The following is a 22,518-nucleotide window of genomic DNA, read 5'->3' on the forward strand; positions in this document are numbered from 1 at the left end:
TATGTAAATACAGTATATCTACAGGGTAGTATGTTTATATGCAGTCATTTTATATATAAATAAAGTCAAAATAAAACAATAAATTGCTGTATTTATTGCTGTGCATTACTCTCAACAAGAATAATAGAAGAAAAACAAAACACAACCACCATTTTTCTACCGCCCTTCACCCATCTGAACAAAACCATATTATCAATGTCAAAACTACTGTAATGCAGACGGTGGAACACAATAAAACAAAGAAATTAAATAAACATTACATTAAAAGATGAGTGTGATGCGATGATACAATGTTACAAGTTTTTCATAGTTACTAACTTTAAGATAAGATACAGATAGATATATATTGTAATACTCTTATTTAATTTGTTATGGCAGTCCCAATGGCTTTTCTCAATCAAATCAAGGGTCAAATAACCTAGGGCCTCCACTGACCCCTGAATTGTCATGGTGCTTCTGCGCATGCTCACAACATCGAAGGTAAACAAAGAGGAAAGCGCGCACCCGGCCACAATCCTGCCTAAACATTAAACGCTGCTCTTCTACCGGCCTTTTTTGTCCGATCAAAACATGGATGGGATATTTTCATGTCGAGCAAGTATTTATTATGACCAAGGCGGTAGGAAATACATGGAGGACTTAGTGACGATGAAGCAGGAGGATGAGCCGAGTGAGGATGAACTGGACGCCGCCGAACGTGGCGAGATCGCCGCACCAGCAAAAGACCAAAACCCCGACGCTTCGATCCAAGACTCCATCCCCGGATCTATCACTGTTACCTATGTTCAAGACGAGGAACCTAGCTCTACTCTACAGCAGGCGTCGATGCCCTCCTCTCACCCGTCCAAAAACGCCCGTCGGCCGCGGGCTGTGGCTATGTTCGCCGTGTTCGACGGACACGGGGGTCCGGACGCCGCGCGCTTTGCTCGCAGCCATTTGTGGGACCACATAAAAAAACAAAGAGGCTTTTGGTCTGAGGACGACGACGAGGTGTGCGCGGCTCTGCGAAAGGGATTCATCTCTTGTCACCATGCAATGTGGAAGAAATTACGTAAGTTATGAAATGAAACGTTACATATACACATGTTCTCGTTTAACTCTGCTGGGAAGTCTCTGCCATTTTATGGACGTGCAATGCAAAGAGTCAGGGCAGAGATCTTTTGAATAAAGGTTGCAACATCAGATGCATCCCGCCCGCCAAAAGAAGTTGCACCACCACTGCAGGCCACACCAAACAACAAATACATATGAACTAGTGACAGCACATTAGATCAGAATAGTGATTTGCTTATAGAAAACACCGTAGACACCTGCAAACTGAGTTGGTTTGCTTAAAGGCGCACGTAGCCATTTTTTGCTAGTTAGAAAGTTTTTCTTTCAAAGAAATTAACTTTTTTTTTTTTAAGAGAGATATACATTTTTAATCTATGTACACTCAGATGAGAGGAATAGTAGTTTTATCATCACACTAAAATAAGCTTTTTCTTCTAGGCAGAGCGGGTCGCCACCTTATGGAGACCCGTGTGTTGACAACATATGACTCGACTGTCGTGCAACTGACTGAGTACCTACGTATAATAACAACACAAAATAATGTGTTAACTTTTTAAATACCTATAAGCATAAACATGAAAGTGCATCTAGACAGAACAATCAAACCAAAACAAACGACAAATACAAAGTATTTATAATAGGCACAATATAGCATTGGAGATCAAGTTAGGACTAGCTGAGTTCAGAGTAAATGTATGATCTTAATCTATACTGCATTAAAACCATGGTTCACCCAAAAATGAAAATGTTTTTCATTTATTCACCTTCATTTAAGACCTCTAGGAAGAAAGTTCAAGCAGAATAACTAGTGTCCTTGGGTTCCATGCACTTTCATTGCAAAGAAAAAAATCAACTTGGATATTTTCTAAATATTTGCTTTTTTCTTCCACATGTATAACAGAATAAAATTTTTTGTGTGAAACATCCATTTAAAATGTTTAAGATTTATTCATCCCTGATCTGTTTTTGAAAACGATATAATCTGCTTTCTTTTAGCGGAATGGCCAAAGACGGTTACAGGACTACCCAGCACATCAGGTACAACTGCAAGTATTGTTGTAATACGACGTGACCGTATGTATGTTGCCCATGTTGGGGACTCGGCGGTGGTGTTAGGGGTGCAGGATCACCCCTCTGATGAGTTCTTTCAAGCTGTAGAAATTACACAGGACCACAAACCTGACCTCCCAAAGGAAAGGGAGAGAATAGAGGGGCTTGGTGGCAGGTGAGTTGTTCTAATAAAACACAGCTGGATGAGATTATTTTGCAATTTGATTGTAGATTTTAATGTTATCTGCTTTTTTGGTTGACCTTCACAAGTAACCATCCTCATTCTTTTATTTTATGTCAACACTGATCAGGAAAACACAAAACATTACCCGTTTCTTTCAGCCCTGTGTGTCCACAGTGGTCTGACTGGTTTTTGTTTACCCACAGCTTCAAAAGTGGGACAACATAGCCAAACATGCTCTGGCATTTGTACTCATTATCATAATCTAAACACAAGCTTTCTTTGTCGTTTAGCCTAAAAGAACATAAAAAGCATGTCAACATGATACAGACCAGCATCCAATGGTCTGTATCATTGTTTTGCCCCTTGAAATGTTTGGCTTAGGGCAAGGTTTAAACTCGAGTGAATAAGTTTTCAGGCTTAGTTTTAGGTAGAGGTACAAGTCTCTTTGGTCAGCAGTTTTTTGTGCATTAAACTTTATCTATGATGAGACCCAGCACTGATCACCGTCACATCTTTCCTCTAGTGTCATTAAAAAATCTGGAGTCAATAGGGTGGTGTGGAAGAGACCCAGACTCACACACAATGGACCAGTAAGAAGGAGCACTGTCATCGATCAGATCCCATTTTTGGCTGTGGCCCGAGCTCTTGGTAAGAGGGTTATGCCATTTCATTACATGAGGTCATTGTTGCTGTTATTATTGGAAAAAATGGTGATTAGAATGTTGAGTGAGTTTCAACACATCCAACAAGTCAACAGAGATTGTCTGTTGTTTTGCAAATTGCAACACACCACCATGATATTCTCTGTTCTTTAGCAATGACAAACATAATGTTGAATTGCAACATAGGCTGTTTAGGTGTTTAAACTCAGTTGTCAGGGCTCAACAGTGGCCAGTGTGAAAGACACTCAGGACAGTTGACGGAAGTCATTTTATCACGTTTGAATGGACAAATACATGTAAAATATGTCAACATGCTGCTGTATGTGTCCTAAATGTTAATCAAGCAACAGAATAAAAAGAGAGAATCATTCACTGCTCCTGACTGAGCGAACCGTGAGATTTCACTGGTATGTAAAATGTTATAATTTAATGCACATTAATGTGTCTTCAGGTGACCTGTGGAGTTACGACTTCTACAGTGGAGAGTTTGTAGTGTCACCAGAGCCTGATACCGCTGTTATCAAGCTGGATTTGAAGCAGCACCGTTATGTCATCTTAGGCAGTGATGGGTTATGGAACATGGTATCACCACAGGAGGCTGTGTCTATTTGCCAGGAAAATGACAATGCCAAGGTGTATAATTTAAATGTATGCTTTAGGAAAGGTCTTAACTGTCTTTTAGAAACGTTTGCTTATCTAAATGTTTATTCCAACAGGCAAAGAACCAAAAGGAAAATGTTTCAAATGCTGTTCTGCTCGTAAACCATGCCTTACTGAGATGGCGTCAACGCATGCTCCGTGCTGATAATACCAGTGCCATTGTTATCTGTTTGGAGCCGTTCGGGACATCCTCTGAGTGTTTGCCACCTTACGAGACTGTGTATAATCTACAAGGACCAAAGTGTGGCTCCGTTCCTAAATCTTGCACCAACTCTTTGGCCACTCAGGTTAGGAATGTTTCAGATTTTCTATTTTAAGGCATAGCAGACCCAAAATTGAAAATTTGCTGAAAATTTACTCACACCAGGCTATCCAAGATGTAGAAGTTTGATTCATCATTGGGATATATTTGGAGAAATATAGCATTACAGCACTTGCTCACCAATGGATCCGATGCAGTGAATGGGTGCCATCAGAATGAGAATCCAAACAGCTGATAAAAGCATCACAATAATCCACAACAGACTCTGTCCATCAATAAGGCGTTTTTACTTTAAACTGTTGGTTCTGGCAAAAATACAAGTCCATAATCCATAATAACACTTCCTCCAGTGGAAAAAGTTTATGCTCTGTTGTCCTCTCACATCAAAATTCAAAGACATATTTGTTTAAAACTGAGTTGGACTATTTTCAGTTGTTAACAGTGCTTGATCGGTGCATATTTCTCTCTTAATTTAGACGAGACAACGTTTTCACTGAAGAAATCTAAATTATGAATTGAGGATTTGTATTTTAGATGAAAGCAATGGTTTAAAGTAAAAAAAAAAAAAGTATGATTTTGTTAATTATAAACACACAGCTTGTGGATTAAGATGTTTTTATCAGCTGTTTGGACTCATTCTGATGGCACCCATTCACTGTATAGGATCCAATGGTGAACAGGAGATGTAATGCTAAATTTCTTCAAATCTCTTCCGATGAGAAAACAATCTCATCTTCATCTTGGGTGGCCTAAGGGTGTGAACATTTTTTTGCAATTTTTCTTTTTTGGGCTGAGCTGTTCTTTTGAAAATACAACAGAAATACCCATTTAATGAATAAGGTCTGCTTCATTTTAGAAGGTGGTTGTTGTTGTTTTTTTTGTACTATATTGTGGATTTTGATTCAAAATAACACCACGCTCAAGCTTCATATATAGTTACTTCTTTTTTAGGTTCCTGACATTCAAGTACAGCTCATCCCGGAGCAGAATCCCGGCAGCTGTGAGACAAGCACAATATTTGAATCATCTCCCGATAGCCTTACAAACTCTGAAGACCTGCCTTGTAATGGCTCATTGGAAAATGAGGCCCATTGTGACAGAGTGCCTACAGGCAAGCGGGTGCTAGAGGACGACTCCTCACCTGTGATGAAGAAACCCCGTCATAGTTTGTCCCAGTCCCCTCTTAACGAGTCCTCATGTACATCCTCAAAGAAACCGAGCACACAGTCCTCGGTGAGGAGCGGTGGTGGCAGCAATGGTCAGAAACAGTCTGAAAATGTCCAAGCGCTGCTTCAGCAGCATGGGAAGACTACTGTATGTGTTTGCTGACATTCATGGTCCTGTAACAATGCAATCTGTACATTCATGCTGGACAGTCAGACTCTTATATTAGTTGATATAAGCTACTGAGAAACCAAATCCTGAAGCAAGTAACAATGTCAAAAGAAAAAAAAAAAAAAATCACTCGCTTCCATTCACAACACTCATGTTTTAGTGTATGCTAGTGTTATGTTGTTATACTTTATATTTTTGAGACTAATGAAAATGTGTTGTTTGATTTTTAAATGAGTTTTAGTTTTTCCTCCATTGTGTGTCCACTGCTCAGTTCTGTTATGCTTCAGTTCATTCAGGTAGACATCATGGATCAAATAGGGATTTTTGCACTTTAAATTGAATTGGTGCAGTCTTTGTGGAAAATTGGAGAATTGTGGGGAAAAAAGAAAGAAAGAAATTCTATCTTCTGAGAAGATATTTCCCTGCAGCTTACATGTCACCTGTTATATTTCACCTTTTTGGGATCAATGTTATAGTTTTTTTTTGTACATGGTTTTACTGAACAAGGAGAATGGTTCATAATTTCTAGTGTTTACTGGTATCTTAACCCTGTGTCATAAGGTTTAATGTTAACGTTGTATGCAAGCTTGAACTTTACAAATTATGCATTTAGGATTTTAAGCATTATGGTTATTTTAATGTTTCCAAGGATTTTTTTTTTTTCCTATGATGGAAGAAATTGTCATTCTAAACTGAAGGTGCTGCTATGCTAAACAGGTCAATAAAAATTTTACAATGAAAACTGTATGTTCTTCAAATAAAATATTGGAAGTTGTTAGCAAGGATATTATAGTTTTGAATTTTTAAATTAGTTTTTATTTTAATATCGTTTTCAAATTTCCTATAATTTCAGTTTAGTTTTAGTTAGTTTCATTAATGGTTTTGTTAGTTTTAGTTTAGTTTTTATTTTGTGTACACATTTCTATTTAGTTTTTATATATTTCAGTTTCAGTTTTAGTAATTATAGTTTAACAGAGTTAATGGACACTTCCAGTATAGACCAAACCCAGGCATTTAATTTTAGCAAAGTTGAATGTTTGCAGTTTACAGTTAATTCTTGTGCAAACATCTTAATAATGAAAATAAAATAAGTCTTTACAATTAAAAAATAAAAATATGCAACTTATATGTATACAATTTATTTTATTCATGTTCATATTCATTCATATTAAAGATGTAATATTGTTTAATATGTCAATAGTTTACAAACAACAAGGTTTTCAGAGTTACTAGACAGCATCAGGCAGTTGAGTATTTATCAGGGTTGGAGCTAAATTGAAGAAACATGCCCTGTGTCCCAATGCAAATACTATCCACCCTATCTGCCCTAAATAGTATTAAAAATGACTAATATCAGATAGAATTTAGTATGGACAGTGTGCACATTGGGACGCAGGCATGTTCTTTGCAAACGTCATTGAAACTCTGTAAACTTTATTTTTGTCCATCTGTATTTTCAATGCATTAATTTGTTGGATTTTTTGCACGAGCCACCGGTGCACGCTACTGTATGTCCCGTCTCCCTCAATGAACGTACACAATAAGAAGAAACAATCTAAAATGGTTTGAAATCTCATACTACTCAAAAATAAATGCGATATGGTGATTTAAATGATGTTTGCACTTTGCTTTGACGAGCCGCTCCAGCGCGCACGCGCTTCAGATGAGCAACGCAATCAATCCTAGTTCTAAAGCCCCTTTTATACAACACCGCAAGCGGTGAAAACACAGCGCGGCTATGGCTTTCTCTCATTTTGGATGCATTTTATACAGTCAAGGCGGTGCTCGTGTCATGGACTCGAGACTTACGTTACCATAGTAATCGCAAAGCGTGACAAAATGACTCTTCACTAAAGTCAGCTAACTCTCATGTTGTTCTCGCACGTCAAGCACGCTTTTAAACGTTCGTGCACTGTAAGGTGTGCATTATTATTATTTCCCATTTGGCGTCTTGTTTTTTAAATGCAAAAACGCATTCTCTTTGATTATAGGACGTGCATGAAGCGCCATCTATTTCCCAAAACCACCACAGGTCCGATTTTCTGGCACAGAATGAGAGTTTATTAAATCACGAACACGATTATTTATTTTTGCTAATTATTATTTTATTTTCGTTAGTTTTTCAGTTACTGTTGTTAGTTTCGTTTAGTTTCATTTATTTAGAAATTTTAATTTTATTTCAGTTTACGAAAATGTTTTTTGACCAATAGTTTTAGTCTTAGTTTCAGTTTTCGTTTACGAAAATAACCTTGGTTGTTAGAAGGACAAATGTGACCCTGGACCACAAAACCAGTCTTAAGTCGCTGGGGTATATTTGTAGCAATAGCCAAAAATACACTGTATAGGTCAAAATTATAGATTTTTCTTTTATGCCAAAAATCATTAGTATATTAGGTAAAGATCATATTCCATGAAGATATTTTGTAAATTTACTACTGTAAATATATCAAAACGTCGTTTTTGATTAGTAATATGCATTGCTAAGAACTTCATTTGGACAACTTTAAAGGCGATTTTCTCAATATTTAGATTTTTTTGCACCCTCAGATTCCAGATTTTCAAAAAGTTGTATCCCGGCCAAATATTGTCCGATCCTAACAAACCATACATCAATGGAAAGCTTATTTATTCAGCTTTCAGATGATGTATAAATCTCAATTTCGAAAAATTTACACTTAAGACTGATTTTGAGGTCCAGGGCCACAAATTAAAAAAAGAAATAGTATTTAAATTTGTTATTTTAATATAACTTGTTTAAATAATTTCAAAACATCATTTGACGATAAGAACCATTATACATTCCTTCATAGTTTTCCTGTCTAAAACTTCGTTTTTCCGAAAGAAGCCGAGGCTGTGCGAAGTAGCTCGGTTGGCGATCATCACGCGATACTTCGATGTAAATAAACACATCAGCGTGACGTGATGTAACATGCGCGTTTATCCAGGCTGTTGTGCAAATTTTCAAATGCGGAGATGATCATATGAGCGTGAACCAAACAAATATTGCTTTATATAACACTTCATAACGATGTAAATGGGAATTTTAACAACGAGTCAGATTCGTTCAGCGAACAAAAAACCCAAACAGTGCCTGCCATCCACTATTGGTCAGAAAGGTCCAAGTGCCCACCTTTGTCCTTACACTATTGGCTATCCGTCTCCGAAGCTCATCTCTGATTGGGCAAAGCATCTGTTGTTTCCGCTGCATGTCAGCTTCACTGTGGCGTTTTGTGAGGACCTCTGTTGATCCGAATTCAAAACACAAAACCTCTGGTTAGTACAAATGTCGCATCCTTAAACATTCAACTGCACATTTGTTACATACATTACATATATATTTCTTTCAGAAAGTGAGAAAAGTTATTGTCATTGCTCAGTTTATTGTCTTTGAAGCGTTGTGATGACAGATAGCGGTATTGGCTAAGCTAACAGACTGTGGAGATAGTTGATATGATGAAATGTTGAACTGACTGAACTCACAGCTGTGTTTTCTCTGACACACTCTTGACATCCCTTTGGACATTGTGTTACATTAAATTATGTTAAATTTATGGTAAAATTGAACTAAATCAAGAGCTACTCACATTGTTATGATGGTAATAAAGGTATTTACATCCTATAGTTTGGTTTCTAGTAAATCTTGCTGGAGTTGATTTAGTGTTTTCTTTTGTTTATCACGCTTGTCGTAACAAGTCTGTATTATAGATCGTTTACAGGATCAATACTTAATACGAATGGGTCTGTTGTGCAGATTTAACTGAGCCAGGCACATCTGTGCCTGATTTGTTTACATCCATCTGCAAAGGTGGATGATCTGTAGTGGTGCAGATATCATTTGTAGCCTATTAGTTCTGTTGAATTTAGAGTAATACTGAGATCAGAATGATCAATGAGGCATCTCTGCAGTGGTGTTTATTGTAATGATCATGTGAAAATCATGACTGTATCTTCTCTTGCTCTGCTCCAACAGGATCCTGAGTGGTTGGCCATGGCGTCTGACTCCCCGCGCAGACCGAGCCGCTGTGCTGGTGGGGTTGTGGTTCGAGCACAGGCTGCGACGTAAGACCATAATGGCTCATTTGTGAATTAAATTACAGTTGTAAAGCCAATTCAGTGATCAGCATTGTAAATGTTAAGATGTTGGTTTTCATAAACATAAAGGTGATAAAATATTGCATTGCTGCTCAAGCTTTTAGGTTTAGATGGTCAGGTCTCTTCTTGTGTGGTTATATTATTTTCATGAGTATTGTTTTTACTGTTTTGCAGAGAGCAGTCATACATGGAGAGCGTAGTTACGTTCTTGCAGGATGTAGTCCCTCAGGTAAATGTTTTTTGCTTGGAATTGTGTGTACAAAACTGGAGATTCGCTTTTTTATGTGTTGTAATTTAAAGTCAATGTTGGATGATGTTTAATTTTCAGTGTATTTTTGTTGTAAAAATGTTGAGAGCCTATGAAAGACTCTCTTTTAGACATATAAGTGATAGATAGTGAGAGCAAGAACAATTTAGTTAGAAAATATCTAGCCTGTTTTAATCTTGAATTTTCAGGCATACACTGGGACACCTCCAAATGATGAAAAAGAGAAGATAGTTTGGGTCCGTTTTGAAAAAACAGACATCAATGGTAAGTTTGTGCTGTATGTTTTGGTTCACTAAAAAGAACTGGCTCATATAAATCTTTTTTTATTTTTATTTTTTGGTAAATCTGACTACACCACATTGGTCACGCTGTACTACTAGATGTTGTGGGCGGGGGAAAATACTTTTTTTTAAATGTTTTTATGCTCACCAAGGCTGCATTTATTTGGTTATGATGAATGATTGTGAAATATTATTATTTAAATGTACTTTTTTATTTTAATATATTTTAAAATGTAATTTATTCCTGTGATGGCAATACTGAATTTTCAGCAGCCATTACTCCAGTCTTCAGAGTCACATGATCCTTCAGAAATCATAAAACCTTTTATTTTATTTTATTTTTTCCCCCAGGATTATTTGAAGAATAAAAAGTTATAAAGAACAGCATTTATTTGAAGTATTTTGTGATGTAAATATATTTACTGTCCCATCACCTAAATGTGGTTTGGTGCTAGTAGTTCATATTTATCTTGTCATATTGGGTTAGCAAAGTTTTTGGTTGCACCGATATTGGATCATCTAAATGCTGACCATGCTTCTCATTCCAGCAAACATGTCATGAGGGGATGAGATGACTGTCAGAAGATTAGACATAACATTCCTAATTTTCCAGTTGTATTGGCACTTGTATTGACAGCCATGATCTTTTTTTTAGACTTTCTTTTTGTCAGAAGAATAAAAACAGTGGCGATCAGAAAGGTGCAATATTTTGCCAACTATTATTTATGCGTTCCATTGTTCTGATCATCTGCGTCTTGTTTGTTTATTGAGCTGTTTACAATTTATGTCACGCCTTTGAGAATTACTTGCTTTGTGAATTATTTGTTGTACTTCTGTGTCATTTCTTACAACTTGTGTTTCTTGCTCTGTGTCCAGATGTGGCTCGCTTACCAGAGTTCCAAGAGATGCACGGCAGTGGCACTGACCCGCCTCTCTGCTTGATGATTGGATACACTGATGGAATGCAGATTTGGAGCATATCAGTGAGTACATTTTAAATGGTCCCTCTTGCCTGCACTACACTGGCTGCTTCCGAATATGCATACTTGCTGACTATGTAGTAGGCTAAAAATAGAATGTAAAAAGAGTAGTATGTCCGAGAAGGCAAAAATTATTTGGATAAACTACTACTTCTGGTGAGATTCTGACATGCGCAGCCTGTGGACACTGTACTATCCCATGAGGCTACTGAAGAGGAGTTGTGAATGGCAGTGAAGTGATGCGACCAATGCTATAGGTCACATGACAAATATTCTGGAATGCATTCATATAACACACATTCATACTATATAGAACATATTTTTTTAACGGTTGCAAAGAACAGGACTTAGCATTTTTGGATGCAGCCAGCATGTTTTTCTCTAGACCACTCTTTCTGTATGTCATTGACAAAGCAACTGGAAATCATTCATTTTGGTGACAATAAGGTATAGACAGACAGCGAAGCTCAGCAGTGAAATCAATACTGTTGTACTGCCTACTACATGCTATCTGGTGTATACTGCATTTATTGTCCTTTGTTTTGAAAATGAATACGGGAATTTAGCATTTTTTATTCCAGTTTTGTATTTAAAATCAATATTCAGTCAAATGTGACTTTAAGATTTTGTTTGATATTGCTCAGTTGCTGTGTAATGCTGTGACTCTTTTTCACCACTTGGTGTCGCCATAGACAAAGGCAAGTCTGTGTCCTGGACTACAGATTTTAGTATTGAAGTTGGGTGAAATTATGTCAAGATGCATGTTAAGCTCTGAATCATGTCAAATGTAAAAAACAATGGTAACTAAACGTTATATTGCTTCCCCAGTAAAGTAGTGAAAATGTCGATTTCAATTTAAAAGGTTTCTCAGACTTGGCTGTCTCAGACATATGGTAATAGAGATAAAGATATCTGTTATATTATGTGATTTGTCACCCTGACTAAGCCTTTATTTTAGAAAATTGTGAAAGTCCTGACAGTTATCACTTTAGGAAAGCTTTGCACTTCCTTATGACATGAATTTGGAAGCATCATTACAGACACAACATCTCACACTTTTTGTGAAAGTGTTGAAAGCGTCACAGTGTCTGGCTATAAATTGCCTGCAAAGTGTTTGTGACAGTTGCTGAGCCGACACCTTCTGTAATGGCGTTGAAGGGAGGAGCAGGAGTGGCACTAGTTGTAGTACATTTCTGCATTCCTGTGCATTAGCATCTTGGTGAGGCAGAATCCATGATGGAGGTGTTGCTGGCTGGCAGGAGATAGCAGTTAGATTAGACATGGCTAATTGAAGTGGTGTTGGAGTGGAGGGATGACATGCAGTTCACTGAAGGTGTCTGATTTGCTGTTATCATTAAAGCAGCCCAATGTATTTCACTTTTTTCTTCCGTGTAGAGACAGCTGTTTGAGAAACCTGTGGCGAAGATAGTGCTGCAGAAATTGCATGTTTAAGGAGTGATTAAATGATAAGGGATGCATAAAATTTTGCATGATAATATTATTTAGTATTTCATTTTAAGATAACGGCATCAGTTGATATTGAGTATTTCATTGTTCATTCTTATTTTGATTATTTTTTACATTTAGATTATTTTTGTCATCACTTGCACACTTAAAGTAAATCTTTAAAATCACTTTATATTGTATATTGTATTCACTGAGCAAACACTTTTATCTATATATTAAGCAAGAAACAACTGATTCAAGTGATTAACGCTATTAAACATAACTTTACCAAAAAGTTTTTCATATTACAGTATAATGTGCAGTGTTTAGATTTTAGTGATTTATTTAGCTTTATTTTGAATTTATATTTTTCTATTTTTGAACATAGTATAAATAAAATGCATTTTAATGGAGGTCATTTGCCATAACATTAAAAATAAATATCTGCTTATTCGTACTGGCTTAAGATGTAATAATATAATTATCAGAAGATATTATGGCATTTAGATATTATTGTATTAGCCTTGGTCAGTTAAATATTATTTTCAATATTAAATATTATTTTCAAACATTTAATTTGACACATTTTGAGTATGTCTCAGTTGGTACTGATACTTTTTTTGTTAAATATAAAATGCATTAAATCATTGGAATATTGGATAGGATTTATTATGGCACCTTTTTCTCAGATGAAACATTTAAATTCCCTTCACAGAAACAATAAATGATAATTGATATTTGCAATCCAAGTCTTTTGGATTGGACTTCAGATTTTGTTGTTATAGTGTATTTTAGGAAGGAGAGCCGAAGTTCATATCTGTATTATCGCTGTCATATCAAGAGCCTAGAAGGCCAGGAAACACAGATGTCACCAGTCTTTCTTGTCTAATGCTGGGCTTTGTCCTCTGTTCGCTCTACTTTCAGATGCTTGCTGCTTTCTAAGAAAACAGACAGAGCTGCCGTCTCTCTCAGCTCCAGATACTGTTGAATTGCTCCTATTCGCTGAATTCCATCACACAGAGTGGCTGGAGATTAACAAAACTCATTTTATGACCAGCATCTACACTGTATCCATGTGAATTAAATTAGAAACAACAAGAGGGAAAAACAAGAAGAAGCCTCAATTTTGCATATTGCTGTGATAAATAGTAATGTAATAGCTGAGAGGTTGGTGATGGATGCCACCACTAAAGCCGTGTAAAGCGAGGATGAGCAGTCTGGTAATGCCCAATGACAGTCGCATTAATGTAAACCTCACAATCCGCTAAATTCCATTATTCCTTTGCCCCATTTGCCAGCCGGGGGTTTTGTTTTGTGGTGGCCCACGTGCATTAGGCTACCTCTCGCTCTTGATTTCTCCCCTTCTGTCTCTCTCGCATCAAATGTACCGTGCTTTAGATGCCATATTAATCTCCCACTTGGCAGCTACAAAGTCTGCAGCGAGCGCTTTTAATAAAAACACAACTCTGATCTTGCATTCGAAAAAGCTACTAATTGTCCAAAAGAGCGATCATCCTCTGTGGGCTTATCTGCTTAAGACACATGGATTATGCCCAGTAATGTGATAAAGGACGTTTCTGTAATTTAACACACACAGAGATGCACATTCAGGGCTTAATTTCGTAAAACAAAAAGCTAGAATAAAAGGCCATAGGATTTGGGCGCCAATCAAAATATTTCCGCCCTTGCGAATGTGATATGCCACTCCCCAGCTTTGGTTTCACGGATCTCCGGATTTCCACCAGCTTATTACAGTGTCGGTATGAGAATGACATGATTAATACTTAATTTGATTTCGGTCTGTATTGTTATTACAGCTCAATCAAATGTAGCTGGTCATTCTCGGTGCTGAAAATCGGCCTGGGACGGTTAGTCATGGACATGGTGTTGTTTACTTGAGGACCACGTTTATGGAATACATGGTAGCTTTTGTTTTGTGGTTTAGTTGTTGGCTCAACCTCCATCCTTCATGTGAAGTCTGTTTCTCTCAGTTTGCGTTGATTTGTCCTGCAATGTGAACAAATCTCTCTTTGTTTGTGCCCCATTGTTCTTTGACGTCCCGCAACCACATTTTTGACCCCGAATGGCATTGAGTTGATCAGCAATTCAGATTTTTCCTACACTGGCAGAGGCAAGAAAAGACTTAATAATTCTGAATGGATCTGAGATTTCCAAATTTCATTTAATTGGTTAATTGGTTGCACAAACAGTAGTGCCACAATGTTACACGTTTCAGGGAAATCAACGTAATGAAGTCTTTGAATAAGCAATTGAATATGAAGCTGTGACCTCGTTAACAGAATCATTGTGACTGAATCATTCAGATGATGAACCAATAAATCAGCTTTTTAAAAAGATCCAGTTCAAAAGAATGACTAGTTTGTGAACTGAACATCAATAATTTTCAAGGTTTGAATAATGACTTCAATTTTGGTGTGTTATTGACACAAAGATATTATTTTATGGCTTTAGAAGACATGGAATATAATGTATGAGTCATATTAACCACTTTTATAATACTTCAGAGGAGTGTTTTGTCATTTTGGAGCTTGACAGTCCCAGTGCTCGCTCATATTCATTATGTAAAAAAGAATGGCTGGGATATACGTAACAATTTCTCTGTTTGTGTTCCACTAAAGAAACAAATTCATACAGGGTTTGTGATTCACCCATGATTTTCATTTTTGGGTGAACTGCTCCATTAAGCTGGGATAGGATAATTTTACTATATATATATATATAAAAAAACAAAAAAAACAGACTGTAGCTTTGAAAACAGCACAAGTGTCATTTAAGAGCATGTTTGTTAATGACAGAATTGAGTTTTGTGGCTTTTATTCATTTTCTGTTCATATCCGAAGGCCAGATAACATTACACAGCAGTGTTTTTTTTTAAGTGTCTTGCTTTGGTTTGTCCACAGATGCCTGATGTTTATCTTCTAGTTGTTGGGTGACTCATTATCAAACCACATCACAGCCGCTGCAGACCAAACAGAGCATTGTGTGATTCACAGTCAAGTATTTTTATGTTAATGTTCCAAAAGAGATTTAGGACATTCGTCATGGGTGTTTCTCAGTGGGACAGTCTGGTTCAACACTTTCAAACGGAATGTGTTAGCTGATGTACAAATAAAAGATAAAATGCTGGAGTCCTGTCAACTCTGTACTGTAATTATATGGTTGCCATTTTGTCTCAGGCCTGATAACCTTTGTGATGTGGCTCTGGTACAAACCCATATGCACCTCCACACTTTATGCATCACCACATTCTCACACCCACAGTACTCTTTGCTGTCTTTGAACTGAGTTTATCTCTGTAACATCACTGTCCGGTGTGTTTTAAGCATGTCTGTTTGTTTCTTCTCTCTGCAGATGAACGGGGAAGCACAGGAGCTGTTCTCGGTGAGGCATGGACCTGTGCGAACTGCTAGGATCCTGCCTGCTCCTCATATCAGTGAGTATCATGCACCCCAAAAGCCTGGGCTTCGCTCATCCTGCAGAGCCACATAAGTACATTACTTTTAACATATGTGACCCTGGACCACAAAACCAGTCTTAAGCGTCAATTTTTCGAAACTATTTGAAAATCTGGAATCTGAGGGTGCAAAAAAATCTAAATATTGAGAAAATCGCCTTTAAAGTTGTCCATATGAAGTTCTTAGCAATGCATATTACTAAACAAAAATGAAGTTGAGATATTTACGGTAAGAAATTTACAAAATATCTTCATGGAACATGATCTTTACTTAATATCCTAATGATTTTTGGCATAAAAGAAAAATCGATAATTTTGACCCATACAGTGTATTTTTGGCTATTGCTACAAATATACCCCAGCGACTTAAGACTGGTTTTGTGGTCCAGGGTCACATATAGTGGCCCCAACAAAATGTTTTTGAAATCTAACAAAGAAATGTGTTAATACTGCATAGGCCTAACAATATGCAAAAATTGGCTTACATTACCATTCAAAAGTTTTTTGTTTTTTTTGAAAGAAATTAATACATTTATTAACTAATGATGCATTACATTGATCAAAAGTGACAGTAAACACTTGTTTCAAATAAATGCTGTTCTGTTGAACTTTTTTAATTTGTCAACAAATTCTGAAAAAGGCATCACGGTTTTCACAAAAATATTAAAAAGCACTAAATGCTGTTTTTGATAAGAATATGATAAGATATTGATAAGAAATGTTTCTTGAGAAGCAAATCAGCATATTACAATGATTTCTGGATGATCATGTGACACTGAAGACTGGAGTATTGGCTGCTGAAAATTCATCTTTGCCATCACTGTAATTTACATCACAATTTTACAAAAAAACCCTTTTATATTTACATTGCAATATTTCACAATATTACTGTGTTTTACTGTATTTCTGATAAAATAAATGCAGCATTAGGTAAGCTAAGAAACCTCACATACACACACACACACACACACACAACTAAACTTACAGATCCCAAACTTTTGAATGGTAGTGTACTGTAGGTAGTTTTTTAATTTTTTAATTTTTTATTTTGGCATCCTAAAAAGGCACAAAAATTTGCTTGCATTTAATTTTTTTTGCATTTAGCATTGTTCCCCCCCCACCCCCCCCACCCCCAACTGCTTTCTAGAATAAACCTAAGCTCCATCTTGGGGTTATAACCCCTGTTAGAAGTCATTTCGTTACTGTAAAACTGCTGCTCTGAAATATTATTACAAATTCTACATTCCAGTGACATCTTAATTTTCAGCTTGTCAAGAATAAGCGTCCACCTCCAAATTTAAATATGTGTTGACAGAGTGTGATCTCCCGCTACGCTTAAATTTATTTCACATGTCATATGTTACATAAACAGCACGTTATTTTACATGTCATGTTTGCCGCTGTTATTTGCCTCGAAATTTGCAGAAAGTAAAATCAGTTTTCGGCAGTTATATGCTTTTTCGAATCAAGTTAGACCGAGATGTGGCAATTTATAAAGTTTCATGTCTCTCTTCCTTACTGGCTTTTCCATATATCATGTTTAAATTAAAGACTACCTTCTGTTTCTTAATAGCGCAGAGAGCTCGCCAGAGCCCTGCTGTTTTCCCATCATAATATTAAAATCAGTCCTTCACGATTATGTTGGCATGCTGTCAGCTGGCTGCCTGGACTTTTACCGCCGCTCTGGCAGAGAGGAACTGCAGACTTCTGAGATTTTCCTTCTCTTTCATCACGGCTCACTCATTGGCCATCGCATGCCTGTGCTCATTCCATTTGTTAAAGGACGAAAATGAATAGTCTGACAAAAAATGCACGTAACATCTTACTAAACTAAAAACACACAACCTGATTAGGTATGCTTAAATATTAAAGTTATGCCAAACTGTCCCTTTCACTTTTTTTTCTTCATGTTTGATCATTTTGCACACTTTCTGTTGTGACTAAAATGGAATATTATCTGTTTAGAAATGATGTAGTCAGATTTTATTTATTTTTTAATCCCTCGCTAAATAAGTGGCATGGTCATATTCAAATGTAAAAACAAAAGCAATAGGAAATGCACTGAGTCGTATTGTAGTGTGACATTTATGCACAGAATTTGTGTTCTGTCCTTTCGGCAGATTTAAACAATGCACAATAAAGGCATTGAACGCCGGCTGGATTCAGATAAAAGAGAATTGTCATAATAAGAAGCAGCAGACAGCCGACACATGAGGAGAACGCTTCTCAGCTAAATCAAATGAATTGTACAAGTGGGGAAACTGATTGTGATCTGTTTGGCGCAAACAGTGTCATACTGTAGTGGGATTTAAAAAGAGTAATTGTTTTAGCTGGGTGAGCGGATTTGGAAAGTCCTGAAAATAGGTGTCAATTTTAATAATGCAAGGTCTTTCCCAGAATAAAGGAGGAAGTTCCGCTTTCTCTAAAGAGGCAAACATACTTTTTTTTTTCCTGCATCCGTTCTGTTTTTGACTACAGTTGTTGTTTCTGCAGTGATTAATTTCCAGGTGACAGCTATGGACGGTCATATCCACAGCTGACCAAAAATCTGTGATTGCTTCCTCACTGTTTAAATTTATCCCACTGCTGAAAGCGCACTCGTAAATGGCTGTCCTATAAATGTATTATTTACTGAAATGCAGGAAATTTGTTATGTCTTCCAGAAAACAATTCTCTCAATATTTCACAGCTTAGACTGAAAACAGGCACTGGAAAATACAAATGAAAACCACTTGTTTTAAAGTCCAGCCGTTTTTTAGATGCACAGCTACGGATGCAGAGGAGCACGGGGTGGTTTTCTGCCCCTTAATTGTTCTTTCAAATAGAAGGCAGCTGTTGTCTTTTAGAGGCCCGTCGTATTTGCATTATGATTGGATATCGTGACCAGTCGCAATGTCTGATGACAGAGAAGTGAAGACGGAGGAGAGGCCCTTTAAAGAGTTAAGGTTTGAGAATGACACATTTGCACTCACACGCCACGCCACACGGACAGTACGTTCCTGGAGCTGATTAGTGTCATGGCATGGCTGCCCAAATTACAGCTCCACAAAGGCTAACATCGTCTTCTTCTATCCGGACATGAATGGAAGTTTTCCCCCTTCTCTTTTAAATCAAGAGAATTAGATAAATATGGGATCTGTAAACTCACTGCGACATGTTTTCTCCACCCAAAATATGCCTACCGGCCTTTTGCCATTCTGTAATTCCTCAGAAACCCTGAAATTAAAACCAGTCAGACAGAAGACTCCTCCTAAAGCTTTGAAGGCTTTCTCCATTAGAGTTGCAGGAGAAATGGTTTGCATTCAACACATTGCACTGAGTGGCGTTTCTGTTCTCTGTCTCCATTTAATGTCTTGCATGCTGGTATTTTAATTTCATTTGATCCCCATAAGTCTCTGTGCGGAACAGGGCATTATTCTCTTCTAAGTGAGGGTGTGTGAATGTCAAAGCTGACAGGAAAGTTTTTTTTTTGTTTTTTTTGAGGACATTTTCAAGGCATAATTTTGATTACAGATCTCTTGTAATGCAATCAACACACTTCCTGCTGTGGTAGCTGTTTTTTAAGCACAAGTTCAGTGGGTGGGTGGCTTTGGCAGAGAGACAACAGGCCTCATGTGCGGGTGGCTAATGAATGTCCCTCTTTATGTGGGTCAGTGGTTAATGTTCCCCTTTCTGTCCCTCCGGCTGCAGGTTCCCTCAACACTGACAGCTTCGCTGAGAAACGGCCCCTCCTCGGCGTGTGCAAGAGCACGGGCTCTTCGGGGTGAGTGCACAACGACAGCGTCACTTCCACTGTCAGCTCGGCGTAGTGTCTCACATGGTGCCGGAGCTTTCATATTCACAGGTCACGTCTGGTTGTTTTTCAGCTACACACAAGCACAGTTTCAGCACAAGCTGAGGCTGATGGCAACATAATATAATGAGTTTATCAAAAGCAGAGGCTATTATTGTACACTTCTAAACTGCTTAATGTTCCATTTGTTTAGTTTAGTTTAGTTTAGTTTAGTTTAGTTTAGTATCTATCTATCTATCTATCTATCTATCTATCTATAAATATAGCACTCATTAAAGTGACCAACATGTTAATAATATAATTTGCTATGTTATTGAATGTTTATAATGACAACAACAATAATAATAATTGAATATTACTTTATTTTTGATTAAATGCAGCTTTGGTGATCATTGTAGAATTCTTTAAAAATATAACAAATCTTACCGACCCAAACTTTCGAATAGCTGAGTATGTGTGTGTATGTATGTATGTGTGTATATATATGTATATATATATATATATATATATATATATAATACACATGCACACACATGTCATTAAAATGAATATTTTTGTCAACATTACTATGTTCCTTTTTTGTTTTGTGCAAATATGTATCAATATATGAAGTATATAGGAAAGTAAATATGTTGTTGGTCAGCTGAGTATTTTTATTGTTGATTTGAGAAAGTCCAGTTGAGGTTGAATGCAGGTCAGAGGCATTTAAGATCTTTGCATTTTTTCCCCAAGTGAAGTTTTATGTATATAATAGGCTTGTATTCATCTCCTGGCGTGCGCGGCACAAGTGGAGACATGTAAAACTCTTCATGAGGTGAAACCTATGTGCTAATGGAATGTTCTGTCGTTGTCCGGTTTATGGCATTTTCCCATTTTAATGTGCAGTGGAGTCCAAGCCACATCCCTCAGTGTGTGCAACATTTAGATATTACGAGGTACAAATCCTAAGTACATTTGAAAACCTGTAATTTGTTATACATAATAACCTGCATCAAAGGTCTGATGGGGCCAGGGAGTGGTCTGGAGAGAGACGGCCAAACCCTGCTGACTGACTGACCGACCCGGTCGGCTCCAGAAGGCCAGACCTGCAACCTCGGACCCCTGACAGAGTCGGACTGCAATTTGTGAGAAATATGCCCTCTCAGGGAGTGAGAGGGAGCAGGGCGCATCAGTTATTGGCTCCTCTTCTCCCCTCGGCTACGTCTGCCACCTCTTAAAATGAACTCCTCCGCTGCTGCTGCAAATCTTAACTCAATATTTCCTCCCGAGGAAATAGAATAAGGAAGTCTGTCTTCAGCACACTTTGATGGAGACCACCATCCCAGCCATTCCAAGACTAGAGCTTTGCTCTGCCGGCGCTTATGCAGCCAAACGCGCCGTGTCCGTCCCGACATGGAGACAGACTCTGACGGTTTGGCTTTGTACTCCTGCAACGGTTGGTCTAATGCTGAAAACATGCCTCGTGTTGAAAACCATAACTCTCTCCCTCCGGGTGAATGGTGTTGCTGCTGCTACGTTCCAGTAGAAGTGTTTGTTAAACAGCCTTGCTCTGTATTTTTCTTTTTTTTTTTCTTTCTTGTTTTTTTTTGCAAGGCTGCGCTGTGCTCAGTTCTTTCCCCTTTACTGAAATAGTTCATAAACTTACCAAAGTCCTCACACGATTTTTAGTATATAATCATTTTGAAATAACAGCTTTTGTCAACCACCAGTGTGGATGCTGTCTTGACACTCAAATGGAAAACAGATTGCAGTCTTGGCCGATACAGCACTGCTGGTTTAGAAGTTGGTTCACTCAGCTTTAGGCTTAGATTACAAGATTTGCAAATTAAAGGAAAACCAGAAAGAGGAAAAAGCATGTGTGCTAAATCCTTCGTTGCAGAACTCCAGCCAGACACATTCAACATAATTTTATCAATGGAGGGGATTATGTCTTAAGTCCAAACAATGTATGGATCTGGTGAATTTCCTGACAGCAAAGTACACACGCCGCCCTTCGTGCCGTGCTGCAGTGCCGGTAGGGTTTGCAAATTAGCAAGGAATGTATGCGCTATTCAATCCACCGTTGGCCCCACTTGTATCTGGAAAGGATTTGATTTTCCACCATACCATTGTTATTATTTTATTTTTTTAAATTAGTGCTACAGGTATTACAGTGACCAGGTTGAGCCTGTGTTCTCTCATGCCAAATGCATGCAACTTAGTGTCAAATCAAATTTATTAAAAAGAAAAAAGAAAAAGAAAGTGTATATATGTTAGCATATAGATGGAATGTAGCCATAATTCTAATTTTTAATTCATGAATCCAAGGTCTAACAACATTAAAACAAAAGTGAAATAATTCAAAAGGTACATAAATCCATGCATAAATAAATAAACGATTAAAAAAAAAAAAGGTTAACAAAATAAAAATAATAATAATAACAAAAAAATTATTTGTTGAACATTTGATATATCTGCAAAGTATCTGAAGCTAAGAAATAAAAATTAGTCATTAAGCTTGGTTTAAAAGCATGCCATTTAACCGTTTGTGGCTTCTGTAGTGAGTATGTTTGGAAGGGGTAAAAGTTCACCCCACAAGAGGCCTGCTTTTGTTCTCTGGATTGTGGAGAAATTAAGTTGTTGGGCAGGCAGAAAACAGTGCCCTCTCTTCCTTCCCCTCAAATTTCCAGATCTCCATGGAGAGGATGTGGATGATTTTTTTCTTTTTTTCTTTTTTTGCAATCCTCTAATGCAATCCTCTGTCATTGTGGAGATTACAGCTGGACCGCTGTCAGGGACTACAGTACGTGGAGGTTCAGAAGAAGGTCCAGTCCTCACAGGCGTAGAGCCATGATTTTTGACTCCACAGCGGCCACACTGTGCCTGGCTCTGGGACAGTGGCAAAGATCCAGTGACTCTCCCACTGTATGGCTCTGAAGAGCAGAGCCTCATCCTACTGTCCACCCAGTGTTATCAATGAGATCTGTTTTTACTTTTT

General features: G+C 37.5%; 2 protein-coding genes across 6 annotated transcripts in view; both read left to right on the forward strand.

The window, feature by feature from the left end:
* Positions 1 to 432: 432 nt before the first annotated feature.
* ppm1da (protein phosphatase, Mg2+/Mn2+ dependent, 1Da) lies at positions 433 to 5,976 on the forward strand. Its single transcript, XM_058745590.1, has 6 exons — positions 433 to 1,051; positions 2,050 to 2,278; positions 2,811 to 2,935; positions 3,401 to 3,582; positions 3,666 to 3,896; positions 4,823 to 5,976. Exons 1-6 carry the CDS (start codon positions 571 to 573, stop codon positions 5,198 to 5,200), a joined length of 1,626 nt encoding a protein of 541 aa, XP_058601573.1. The 5' UTR covers positions 433 to 570; the 3' UTR covers positions 5,201 to 5,976.
* A 2,196-nt stretch (positions 5,977 to 8,172) lies between these two features.
* bcas3 (BCAS3 microtubule associated cell migration factor) overlaps positions 8,173 to 22,518 on the forward strand; it is a 241,720-nt gene continuing 227,374 nt past the window's right edge. The window contains exons 1-7 of one of the 5 annotated variants that reach the window (XM_058745647.1): positions 8,173 to 8,479; positions 9,177 to 9,265; positions 9,473 to 9,527; positions 9,755 to 9,830; positions 10,724 to 10,830; positions 15,646 to 15,727; positions 19,439 to 19,511. In XM_058745647.1, the coding sequence (XP_058601630.1) occupies positions 9,195 to 9,265; positions 9,473 to 9,527; positions 9,755 to 9,830; positions 10,724 to 10,830; positions 15,646 to 15,727; positions 19,439 to 19,511 (464 nt within the window). In that variant the 5' untranslated portion in view covers positions 8,173 to 8,479; positions 9,177 to 9,194. The remainder of the gene's footprint in view (positions 8,480 to 9,176; positions 9,266 to 9,472; positions 9,528 to 9,754; positions 9,831 to 10,723; positions 10,831 to 15,645; positions 15,728 to 19,438; positions 19,512 to 22,518) is intronic. The other 4 variants (XM_058745646.1, XM_058745648.1, XM_058745645.1 and 1 more) reach the window with 4 other exon arrangements.

The sequence above is a fragment of the Onychostoma macrolepis genome, chromosome 15 (assembly GCF_012432095.1).
Source record: "Onychostoma macrolepis isolate SWU-2019 chromosome 15, ASM1243209v1, whole genome shotgun sequence".
NCBI lineage: Eukaryota > Metazoa > Chordata > Actinopteri > Cypriniformes > Cyprinidae > Onychostoma > Onychostoma macrolepis.